The sequence below is a fragment of the Aquarana catesbeiana genome, linkage group LG10 (genome assembly GCF_042186555.1).
Source record: "Aquarana catesbeiana isolate 2022-GZ linkage group LG10, ASM4218655v1, whole genome shotgun sequence".
NCBI classification, from domain to species: Eukaryota; Metazoa; Chordata; class Amphibia; order Anura; family Ranidae; genus Aquarana; species Aquarana catesbeiana.
In genome coordinates, this window is record NC_133333.1 from 179,694,835 (window position 1) to 179,707,881 (window position 13,047).

General features: G+C 42.2%; 1 protein-coding gene across 2 annotated transcripts in view; it reads left to right on the forward strand.

Moving 5' to 3' along the window:
* Window positions 1–5,844: 5,844 nt before the first annotated feature.
* The window catches only part of TNFRSF14 (TNF receptor superfamily member 14), a 199,109-nt gene continuing 191,906 nt past the window's right edge, over window positions 5,845–13,047 (forward strand). Inside the window, exon 1 of one of the 2 annotated variants that reach the window (XM_073603009.1) lies at window positions 5,845–6,140. In XM_073603009.1, the coding sequence (XP_073459110.1) occupies window positions 6,111–6,140 (30 nt within the window). In that variant the 5' untranslated portion in view covers window positions 5,845–6,110. The remainder of the gene's footprint in view (window positions 6,141–13,047) is intronic. The other variant, XM_073603010.1, reaches the window with a different exon arrangement.

Below are 13,047 nucleotides of genomic sequence, written 5' to 3' on the forward strand. Positions count from 1 at the left end.
CAAAAATATTAGGGGGGATTACAAAAAGCAGAACTTCCCGCAGGGTGAGGTGATGCTTGAATGCATTCCCTGTATTAATGTAAACAAACTCCCCACTAATTTTCCTAGCCCCCCCCATCCCTAAACATTTACCTGACTCCTCTTGCCGATCCAGCATTATCCCAGCAGCTCCAGCACCACTCTCCTCACTTCCTGCTCTCACAGGAGGTTCAGATGGCAGAGAGAGCCATTGGCTCCTGCTGCTGTCAGTCAATTTCAGTGAGAAAAGAGAGGTGGGGGAGGGGGGCTCAGCCACACTATGTGTGTCTATGGACACATGACACATGTGTGTCTATGGCATGCATGGGTGCCCCTTAGCAGCTGGCTTGCTGAGGGGGCACTTGGAGGAAGGAAGAGCGGACAGCACCAGTGAGGGGCCGCCAAAGATGAGGTAAAGGACTGTTCTGTACAATATCATTGCACAGAGCAGGTAAGTACAGTATAAGGCCCTATTTACACTTCATGTGGTGGGAACTCCACGCTCATTTGCATGGGTTGCCCTATGTGTGTTTGTTGTGCAAACAAAGCTCGTATACCTTTTTTGCGCAATTTTTTCAAGCGGATTTTGCTGCGATTTCCACATGTTCTTGCTGCGGGGCCAAATTGCACCACGTTTGGGGTGCCATTTTGAATGAATGGCACCCAAACCTACATTGCGCTATTTGCTGCAATTTCAGTGCGATTTAGAATATCGATTAATCGTTAATTTTTTTGATCGATCAAAATGTTTTTGATCGGTAGGCTGCCTGCCCTGGGGCCGCTTTAGCCCAGCGCTCCGCTCCCTCCTCCTCCACTTCATGTCATACACAGTCTGCGGGCATCTCCCACTGTGTGTCTCTGAGCTGATTGTGAAAACTTTGGCTGCGCTGTGAGAAAAGTCCTGCTCTCCTCCTAGATCAGCTCGTGTGATAGACAGAACACTGCGTCTATCAAACAAGCTGATCTAGGAGGAGGGCGGGACTTTTCTAACATCGCGGCCAAAGTTTTCACACTCAGCTCCGAGCCACACAGCGTGAGATGCCCGCAGACTGTGTAATCCAGGCACAAGCACTGACTACAGTGAGGCTGCGATTATGGGCACGGTGAGACTGCATTATGGGCATGGTGAGACTTCATTATGAGCACGGTGAGGCTGCCATTATAGGCACAGCGAGGCTGCGATTATGGGCACGGGGAGACAGCATTATGGGCACAGTGAGACAGCATTATGGGCACGGTGAGGCTGCGATTATGGGCATGGTGAGACTGCATTATGGGAACGGTGAGGCTGAAGATTGTGGGCACCGTAAGTCTGAGATTATGGGCACGGTGAGACTGCATTATGGGCACGGTACGGCTGCGATTATGGGCACGGTAAGGCTGAGATTATGACGTGTGACGTCCTAGCCATGCCCCGCTATGTCCAGCTTCGGCCGTTGGCATAACAACGGTGCTAAATCAGCTAAAAGTAGTTGGATCTGTATTAATCGAAATTAGTCGATTGATAAAAAAAACGATTAATCGAACACGAAAATTTGAATCAGTAACAGCCCTACTGGCAATCCCTTTTTTACATTCCCCGCTGACAGCTGATGACCCATCAGTTGTTAAGGATACGGCAGTGTTTTAAAGGGGAAAATTAAAAAAACGCAAAACGCATCAAAAAAGCAACACTTCCATTTCTGGTGCGACTCCATTGAAGTCTATTACACACAAAACGCAATCTGCTGATGGAAAAAAAGTCCCGTACCCTTTCCAAAAACGCATCGGCTGAAAAACGCAAAGATGTGAACGTATACCATAGGAAACCATGTTAAATGGACTGTATTGCATTTCTGCAAATTGCAAAACGCACCAAAAAGCGCATAGGTGTAAACGTAGGGATAGGCCTCACACTTGCTGTGCTGCTTGAAGTTTGATCCATGATCAGATTGCTCTTCAGACAGCAATAGACAAGTGGTGAGGAGGCATTGCATCACCTGCTCACCACCTACTTTAACCCCCTAATTACCGGGCAACCGCATGCACTGTATGTAGCTTGGGGGGGGTTCAGTGTGGCACCATTTACTTGAATGTGTTGTGGTCCACGGATGGTACTCCTCACCAAGGGGTCTAAATCCTGCTGTGGCCGTGGAAAAAAGCATTGCGACCGTGGCATGTGTACATCCCCGGGTTACTTTCTTAGCAGCAACAAGGGGGGTGTTTGAGGGGTAGTAAAATCATGATTCAACTGTGGGGGTTTACCTCCCCTCAATCGCAAGTGTAAAATGACAATGAATGACAGTAATCTGGAGCAGTGGATTACCAGCAAATTTTATGGGAAAATTGATAAAAGTGCAAGTGAAACTTTAGATCTGTTACAACAGGCTTATAGTGAACATTCCATGGCACAGGCTGTTTAAAGAAGTGCGGGAAAATGTACATGATGCAATGGCCAAATAACATTACTTGGAAATTCTGAAAAAGTTACAGGAATCTGTTCAGAGGAAAACACCTGGCCTGAGAAGTGCTTTCTCCACCATGACAATGCACCTGCACACGATCTGTTAATCTGGTCCAGAACTTGAATCCTTGACTTAAGTTAGTACCCTGCAACTTTTGGCTGTTTTTAAAAGTTCTCTTTCCTAAAAGGACACAGATTGAGGCTGGGTTCACACTGCTGCGGTGCGGGAACGCAGCGAATTTACTGCGGGTTCCCGCATCGCACCAACTCGCATGGCAGTTCACACTGCCATATGTGAACTGCTGGGGAGTGTCATACAATGTTAATGACACCCCCAGTTCAGCCCGCATATCACACTGCGAACTGACAATTCGGACATTTTCGGATCGCATAGGTGTGAACACCCATGCGATCCGATTCTGGTCCGAACAAAAAAAAGGGTCCTGTGCGAGTTTGGACCGAATGCGGTGCGATATCAGCCATACTATCTGTATGGCTGATATCGCACAGCACAGACATCGCATGTGATGTGAACAGCAGTGCGCTGCGAATCACATACGATGTCTGCCACCGCAGCAGTGTGAACCCAGCCTTAAGGACATTCCGGACATTCAGCGCGCCGCGACAAACATACTGTGCAGTGTTCCGGAAAATTAATTCCAGAAAAGTTTCCAGCAGTGGCACAGTCCTCTAGAAAAGTGCATCGCTTCACAAGGGGACTCTTTTGAAGGTCACAACAACCGCTAGTATATAGGTAAGCAAACATTTTTTTACAGTCCATTCCAGACTGTAAAAAACCTCGTACAGCTAGTTTTTTTTTTTTTTTTTAACTAGTATATAGGTAAGCAAACATTTTTTACAGTCCATTCCAGACTGTAAAAAACCTCGTACAGCTATTTTTTTTTTTAACTAGTATATCCCCTTCCCGCCAACCGTACGCACATATGCGTACTCGGCTTTCCGGGGTTATACCGGGATGATGCCTGCAGCAGCTGCAGGCATCATCCCGGTACCGTTGTTTCCAGCGGGCGATCGGCTACCCGTGTATAACAACCGATGCGGCTAAAAGCTGCTCGGTTGTTATACCGGAGGAGCGGGAGGGGACATCCCCCCCCTCCCGCCGCCGTTACCGGGCCTCCCGTGCGATCAGGAGGCCCGATGTCCAATCGGGAATCTTCAGCGGCTGGGGGCGGGCTGGAACGAAGCTGTGAGCAGCTTCGTTCCAGCCTTCTTGTTGTAAACGCGGAAGCGACGTCACTTCCCGTTTACTCGGCTGCCAATGGCGCCGAATTTAAAAAAGTACACAGTATTCAGAATCGCCGTTTTCGGCGATCTGAATACTTTGAAGTGTAAAGGAGGGATGGGGGGTCTTTTAGACCCCCCATCCCTCCATAAAGAGTACCTGTCACCACCTATTACTGTCACAAGGGATGTTTACATTCCTTGTGACAGCAATAAAAGTAAAAAAAAAAAAAAAAAATTTTTTTAAACACAATTTTAAAGTAAAAAAATAAATAAAATAAATAAATAAAACATTTTTTTAAAGTGCCCCTGTCCCCGCGAGCTCGCGCAGCGAAGAAAACGCATACGGAAGTCGCGCCCGCATATGTAAACGGTGTTCAAACCACACATGTGAGGTATCGCCGCGATCGTCAGAGCGAGAGCAATAATTCTAGCCCTAGACCTCCTCTGTAGCTCAAACCTGGTAACCGTAAAAAATTTTTAAAGCGTCGCCTATGGAAATTCAAAGGTACCGTAGTTCGTCGCCATTCCACGAGTGCGTGCAATTATAAAGGGTGACATGTTTGGTATCTATTTACTCGGCGTAACATCATCTTTCACATTATACAAAAAAATTGGGGTAACTTTACTGTTTGGATTTTTTAAAATTCATGAAAGTGTCCCTTTTCCAAAAATTTGCGTTTAAAACACCGCTGCACAAATACCGTGTGATAAAAAATATTGCAACAATCGCAATTTTATTCTCTAGATTCTCTGCTAAAAAAATATATATAATGTTTGGGAACTCTAAGTAATTTTCTAGCAAAAAATACGGATTTTAACTTGTAAACATCAAATTTCAAAAATAGGCTTAGTCATGAAAGGGATATAGGTAAGCAAACATTTTTTTACAGTCCATTCCAGACTGTAAAAAACCTCGTACAGCTAGTTTTTTTTTTTTTTAACCAGGATCGCCCACCGCATTTTTTTTTTCAACCAGGACCGCCCACCACATATATACTGCGGCAGGGCGGCCCGGCTGCGCAAAGTCATGTATAGGTACGTGACCTTGTGCACGTGGTTTTGGGCCAAGACAATCAGTGGGTCCGGTGGCAGCAAAAGGCCGCCGCGACGTGCCAATCGTTCACAGGGGAGACGAATCTGCTGTCTGGCTGTGTAAACAAGGCAAACGGCGGATCTGTCATGAAGGGAAAGAGAGATCTTGTGATTCAGCTAAACTGAATCACAGATCAGTCTTTTCCTTCGGTGTAACACTGCCCCACACAGTTAATAAGCACTTCCCTAGGGAACATTTAACCCTTTAATCGCCCCTGGTCTTAACCCCTTCCCTGCCAGTGTCATTTATATAGTGATAAGTGCATTTTTATAGCACTGATCACTGTATTGGTGTCACTGGTCCCCAAAAAGTGTCACTCAGTGTCAGATTTGTTTGCCGCGATGTCGCAGTCCCGCTAAAAATAGCAGATCGCCGCCATTACCAGCAAAAACAATAAAAAAAAAGTCCCTAAATCTATCCCCTATTTTGTTTTTATCACAATAAAGTTTACCCCTATTTTGTAGACGCTATAACTTTTGCGCAAACCAATCAATGTACACTTATTGGGATTTTTATTTACAAAAAAATATGTAGCAGAATAAAATTGGGAATGTTTTATAGCAGAAGGTAAAAAATATTGTTTTATTTAAAATTGTCGGTCTTTTTTTGTTTATAGCACAAAAAATAAAAAAAGGGCAGAGGCGATCAAATACCACCAACAGAAAGCTCTATTTGTGGGGAAAAAGGACATCAATTTAATTGGGGTACAGCGTCGCACGACCGCGCAATTGTCAGTTAAAGCCACGCAGTGCCGTATTGCAAAAAATGGCCTGGTCAGGGAAGTGGGTAAAACCTTCCGGAGCTGAAGTGGTTAATTACATTTTTTTTTTTTTTTTACTGTTTTGGGACCTTTTTTTCTTTGGATAAAAAAAAATAATCTGTAAATTAACCACCAAATTAAAGCTCAATTTCTCCTGAACAAAACAAGGTATAATTTACCTGCATATATTAAATTGTTGCAAAGATATTTAAAGTTATAAACACAGGTCAAACGTCCCTTTTTCAAAGTGAAACAAAAAAGTAAGACATCGCCCTACTTTATGTTAGCCAATCAGAGAAGGAGGAGGAGGAGAAGAAGAAGAAGATTATGTACACATTCTGTGGACTTTTGCTCCAACGCCCTTTAGAAGGGGCACATGATGAGTTAACTGCAGTTTCCCTGTTCCGGAGTATTCTTTTTTTTTGTTTGTTTTTGTGGTTTTATATGAATGAATAATGTTCATGGACTGCACAGGATTACAGTTTTCTCTCCTGTTATCGTCGTCGCCATGAAGTCTTCAAGCTACAGACAAACTGCAACAGAGAAGCAAGATGGGTTTATTATTACTGACCGTCTATCTGGTAAGCGTTCTCAGTTTCCTGTATACACATCCTCTTGGAATTTCCCTATTGGAAACAACCATATTTGCATATGCTGTACGTGGAGGATATGTATATGAAGCCCTGGGGCTGAAAGCATTTTTTTTTTTCAATGCGTTGTATTTCTATAGAAGGCGGTGCTCAATTTTCACCCACATTTCAGTTTCCGTCTTTGTGGCGGGCCTGCTTTTCGAGTTGGAACCTGTATAAATTCATATGTGTTCGGGTTCAAAGGGATATGAGGTGAGCCCTTCCTGCATTGTGCAATGTATGTTGTATGTATGTTGTAATGTATGCACAAAGAGGGAGCATTTCAAGCTGTGAAGAGGCCTATGTGTGGCTGTGACGTAGACAGAGGGATCAGGTGACACACTTTAATTTTGCTGTGGTGCATAGAAATGAACAGAAATGTGTGATTTATGTGCTGTCGCGCGTTTATTCTTTGCTCAAAAAAATAAAAAAAATAAAAATAGTTATACTGTATGAATAAATGTAAATTAAATACATAAATAACTAAAAATTGTCATAAATAAGTAAAAAAAAAAAAAGAATAATATGTAATAATAATTAAAGCTAACTTGAAATTTTTTTTCTTTTTAACCACTTACGGACCAGCCACCGTTGTTATACGATGGTATTGTGACATAGAATACCAGGGATATGGCAGCAGATAGGTGCCATAACCTCTGTATTTTCTTCAACAGCGGGTGGTCCTCTTTCGATTAAAAGTGGTCTCCACAGCACGATCACTTTTATTGGTGGTGGGAGAGGTGCCAGTAGCGGTGGAGACAATCTGATCCTTTCCTCTCTGTAGCATGGAACCAAGTGAGGGAAAGATGGCCCCCCCCCACTCGGCTTCATAACATTGCATGACGGAAGCAACGTCAAACGTCACTTCCACCCAATAGTCTTAAAGGGGAATTTTTTTTTTTTTTTAAGACCTTTATTTTTATTGCATTTAAGTGTAAATGTGAGATCTGAGGTCTTTTTGACCCCAAATCTTACATTAAAGAGGTCCTGTCATGCTTTTTTTTCTTTTACAGGGGGTGTTTATATACATGGAGATTTTTAAGGGTCAAAGTTTGTCGCCATTCCACAAGCGGACGCAATTTTGAAGCATGATATGATATGCTGAGTATCAATTTACTCGGGCTAACTTTACTGCTGTCTCATTTTTTTTTTAATTCAAAAAAGTGTATTTTTTCCCCAAAAATTGCCCTTGGAAGACCGCTGCGCAAATACGGTGTGACATAAAGTATTGCAACAACCGCCATTTTATTCTCTAGGGTGTCTGAAAAAACATAATATATAAATTTTTTTGGGGGTTTATAAGTAATTTAACTTGTAAACAACAAGTTTGAAAAATAGGCCTGGTCCTCGAGTGGTTAAATTATTATTGTTTATTTTATTATGATAATAAAAATAACACCCAAATATGAACAACAAAAAAGGAATAATAATTTATTATTATTAATTTATTTAGTGTTAGGGTGTTTATTATTTTATTTATTAAAGGTTGGAGTTAATTATTATATAGTATTTATAATTACTTTTATTTGTGTATTTTATTATTATTATTATTATTATTATTATTATTATTAGTGGTAGTAGTAGTATTAACACCCTAACAAAAAAAAATCAATAATCAAAATATTAACCCCTACCACTAATCCTAACCCTAACTTAACCTTACCCTAAAAAAAATAAAAAATGAATAATCACAAGGAAAAAAAAAAGAAATAAAAGCTGATGGAAAAGCTAAAACAGCTAAAAGAAACTGGCAACAGATGATCGTTTTATCTATTGGCTAATAAAACAATGCCAAACCTCAAAAACGCTGTATAAAAACCCTCATGAGAATGCAACACTCAAGTGTGAATGCAGCCTTAATGCCCTGTCTTTTTTTTTTTTTTTTTGTTGATTACTGTGTTTTTCTGCCTCCTAATAGCCTCCTTGAGCTCCCAAACCCTTTTTTCCCCCCTCACTTCTGTTCTGTATGGAACAAGCAGTGCTCTATGCAAACTATGCATCCCTAGGCCATCTCAGGAGCAAGCAAGAGAGAATGGCTAAGCTTCTACTTACAGTGGGATCATGGAGAATGAACGTAGCCACCCTCAGATCACAGCAGCGGCTGAAGGAGGCTGGAAACAATTAAAAGTACTTTTTGAGTTACAAATATACAATATAAAGTGTTACTAAACCCAGTAATATGAAAATAATTCATCTGCCGCCCCCATACCCCCCCCCCCACCCCCAGTGCCCACAGCTTATAAATCTTCTTTTTTACATTAAAACACTGCCACTATAAACCTTTTTGGATGATCTGTATACCATGGTTACATGATAAACTGCACAGTTTCTCCAGTGCTGAGAGTTCAGGTAGAAGGAGATTTCCACTACAGCCTGTATACACGCCCACATGTGTGATGTCAATATATCATGTGACCTGGCTAGCTCTGAGAACAAGTAAATGTTCTCTCCAACATAAAAGAAATAACTGAACATGTGCAGGTCAGCTACCCTTCCTGTGTTATCTGGCCTTGCCCAGATAGACAGTGCAGGAGGGGGAGGATCTATGCTTACAGGATAAAACAGCCTTTTTACACAATGCAGAGGATTAACCCCTTAAGTTCCACAGTGAGTATCACAAGCATGCTATGCTGCATATACAGACTGCTTTTATTGTTATGGGTTTAGTAACACTTTAAGCCACATTACTGGGGGCCAATGGGAAGAGGCATTACAAGCGGTTTTACTAGCTCAAATTCTCAAAAATGATAGTTCACTCACACTTAGCTGTCAGTCCGCTCTGTATGAGGCAGATGTAAATCAAGTGGTCAGTCCGCCATTCTTCTGCATAGTCATGATGTCAACACATTTCACTGATGGGTGTATCTACTTCAGCTTCACCAGGACCAGACAAAGCTGAAGTGGATACTCCCACCAGCGAAACATGTTGACGTCATGACATCAGTGATGTCATCTGTAGTCATGCCGAAATCAGGCTGGCGGTAATAGGAGACGCCGACATTAACACAGGCATGTTAGGTCCTGCCACAACAGGTCCATGGCTTGTCAATGCAGAGGAATGGCAGACTGACCAGTTGATTTACCAGTTGATCTGCCTCACATAGAGTGGACTGACAGCTAAGTGTGAGTGAACTATCATACATTCAGAACATGTGTATGTTGTTATCCATGTGAATTTATTTCACTGAATTGCTGATGTGGGCAACATGTACTGTATATAGCAGGTGGTAAGAAACTCTCTTGGAGAGAGGTGCCCTAAACATCATACTCCATATACAGTGCTGTTTGATTTTTAGCTTGCTGGACGTTCTCCTTGTCTGCCACGCAACTTCTTTACAGTGCCTTGAAAAAGTACTTTTGAAAAGTATTTATACTTTTGTCCACATTTTGTCATGTTACAACCAAAAACATAAATGTATTTTATTGGGATTTTATGTGCTAGACCAACACAAAGTGCCATATAATTGTGAAGTGGAAGGAAAATGATAAATGGTTTTCAAACTTTTTTACAAATAAATATGTGAAAAGTGTGGCGTGCATTTGTATTCAGCCCCCTTTACTCTGATACCCCTAAATAAAATCTAGTGGAACCAATTGCCTTCAGAAGTCAGCTAATTAGTAAATAGAGTCCACCTGTGTGTAAATTATTCTCAGTATAAATACAGCTGTTCTGTGAAGTCCTCAGAGGTTTGTTAGAGAACTTTGGTGAACAAACGGCATCATGAAGGCCAAAGAACACACCAGACAGGTCAGGATAATGTTTTGGAGAAGTTTAAAGCAGGGTTGGATTAAAAAAAAAAATTAAATATCCAAAGCTTTGAACATCTCATGGAGCACTGTTCAATTGATCATCCGAAAATGGAAAGCGTATGACACAACTGCAAACCTACCAAGACATGGCTGTCCACCTAAACTGACAGGCCAGGCAAGGAGAGCATTAATCAGCGAAGCAGCCAAGAGGCCCATGGTAACTCTGGAGGAGCTGCAGAGATCCACAGCTCAGGTAGGAGAATCTGTCCACAGGACAAATATTAGTCCTGCACTCCACAAATCTGGCCTTTATGGAAGAGTGGCAAGAAGAAACCATTGTTGAAAGAAAGCCATAAGAAGTTCCATTTGCAGTTTGCGAGAATCCATGTGGGGGGGACACAGCAAACCTCTGAAAGAAGGTGCTCTGGTCAGATGAGACCAAAATTGAACTTTTTGGCCTAAAAGCAAAACGCTATGTGTGGTGGAAAACAAACACTGCACATCACTGTGAACACACCATCCCCACTGTGAAACATAGTGGTGGCAGCATCATGTTGTCGGGATGCTTTTCTTTAGCAGGGACAGGGAATCTGGTCACACTTGATGGGAAGATGGATGGAGCCAAATACAGGGCAATCTTGAAAGAAAACCTGTTAGAGTCTGCAAAAGACTTGAGACTGGGGTGGAGGTTCACCTTCCAGCAGGACAACGATCCTAAACATACAGCCAGAGCTACAATGGAATTGTTTGGATCAAAGAATATTTGCAAAGAGCTATTTTGCAAAGAAGAATGGGCAAAAATGTCACTCTCTAGATGTGCAAAGCTGGTAGAGACATCCCCAAAAAGACTTGCAGCTGTAATTGCAGTGAAAGGCAGTTCTACAAAGTATTGACTCAGGGGGGCTGAATACAAATGCACGCCACACTTTTCACATTACTTTGTAAAAAAGTTTGAAAACCATTTATCATTTTCCTTCCACTTCACATTTATGTGCCACTTTGTGTTGGTTTATCATATAAAATCCCAATAAAATACATTTCTGTTTTTAATTGTAACATGACAAAATGTGGGAAATTTCAAGGGGTATGAATACTTTTTCAAGGCACTGTACATTTTGCACACTGCAGGACAATCCGTTTTAAGTGTCATCTAAGTCGGTCTTGGGTATGGTTTGATTCTCTGCTGTATATACTGACAGATCCATGTCCTTTCAGCAGTAATTTCTGCACTGGATCACATTGTAAATGGCATATGGGGGCACTGTACTGGTTGAGTTCCCAAAGAGTTTTTTCTCTGGTCTATGGACTGTGACAGACAGTATACCACCACCATTAAAATTGAATCCAGTGGAATATTTAAGCCATGTCGATAGTAAGGAGGTTATCTGTCCTCGCCCACCCACCTGTTTGGTGTGACTAGTAATTGATGTCTTTAGAGAGGAGGGGTTTTGTGGGTAATGCCGCGTACACACGACCGGACTTTACAGCATATTTTGTTCCGGCGGACTCGATTCGATCCAGCGGACTTTTTTTCCCCAAAAGTTCGACGGACCTAGAAATGAAACCTGTTTCAAATCTTTCCGACGGACTCAAGTCCGATCGAAAAGTCCGCTCGTCTGTATGCTAGTCCGACGGACAAAAACCGACGCTAGGGCAGCTATTGGCTACTGGCTGTGAACTTTCTTGTTTTAGTCCGGACATACGTCATCACGTACAAACCCGTCGGACTTTGGTTGATCGTGTGTAGGAAAGTCCGCCAGACAAAGTCTGCCGTAAAGTCCGCTCGTGTGTACGCGGCATAAGACAACGTTGTCTTCTTTAAGGTGGTGATGGATGTATTTTTTTTTTTTTTTTTTTTTTTTTATTCTAGTGATCACATTTGCTATATCCCTTTAGGTGAATTAATAAAGTTTACATTTTTGACACCATACTCTGGTTTAAGCCGCTTAGTCTGTAGGCAGCCACTGCCCTAGAGGGCGGACACTCTTGTTCACCCACTGTGTTCCTTTTTAGTAGTTTAATTGGGTTACATTAGATTACACACACTGTGTGAGGTTCAGATATCAGCTCCAACAGATTTTTTTTTTTTTTTTAAACTAATTTTGTCATTTTTCCTACTGCTCGCCTTTGGCCACTGAGGCATTCTTCCTCACGCTTACCATTGGAGATGTCTTCCTCCAGCTGACTGCCAACACTGGGGCATTGTTTTTCCCACTGACACTGGAGAATTGTTCCATTGACACGGGACATTCTTCCTACTGTTGACCCCTGAAACTGAGGTTATGGTTATGTTGTTCCTCCCCTGGCCACTAGGTCATTGTCCCTCCGATGACTGCCTGGTCTTTGCCATGCCTACTGACTATTGGGACGTAGTTCCTTGTGCTGACTGACAACACGAGGGCATTTTTCCTCATTGCTGACTTCTAACACTGGAGAATTTTTCCTCCTGCTGACTTCTGACACTGGGGCAGTCTTCTTTAAACTAAGGCTGTGGAATTCTTCCTCCCTCCAACCACTGTCACTGGGGCATTTTTTTTTTTCTGACTGCCAACACCGGGGCACATCACCTTTAGTATAACTGAGATTAATCCCTGCACTAACAAACCACCCTTTTCCACCCCCAGCTGCTGAAAAAATGTAATTTTAAATGATGATTCCATTTAGTAAGAGAAAAAAACTTGCCCAAACCTGCCTGGCCCTAGGTGAAAAAGTAATTGCCCCCCAACCCTTTGCTAAATCATGAATGAACTGTGATTAACCACATTTTTTTGGAAAGCTAAGTTGAATTTCATTTGCCGCACCCAGGCCTGATTACTGCCAGACCTGTTGAATCAAGAAATCACTTAAATAGAAGCTATCTGGCAAAGTGAAGCATGCTAAAAGATCTCAAAAAGCAACACCTCAGGCCGCAATGGCCTCCATGGAAGAGTTCCAAGGCGAAAGCCACTGCTGACCAAAAAGAAGTACAAAGGCTCGTCTCACATTTGCAAAAAAAATCTTGATTATCCCCAGACTTTTGGTCAAATGTTCTGTGGACTGATGAGACAAAAGTTGGACTTTTTGGAAGGTGTGCATCCCGTTACATGTGGCGTAAAACTAACACAGCTTT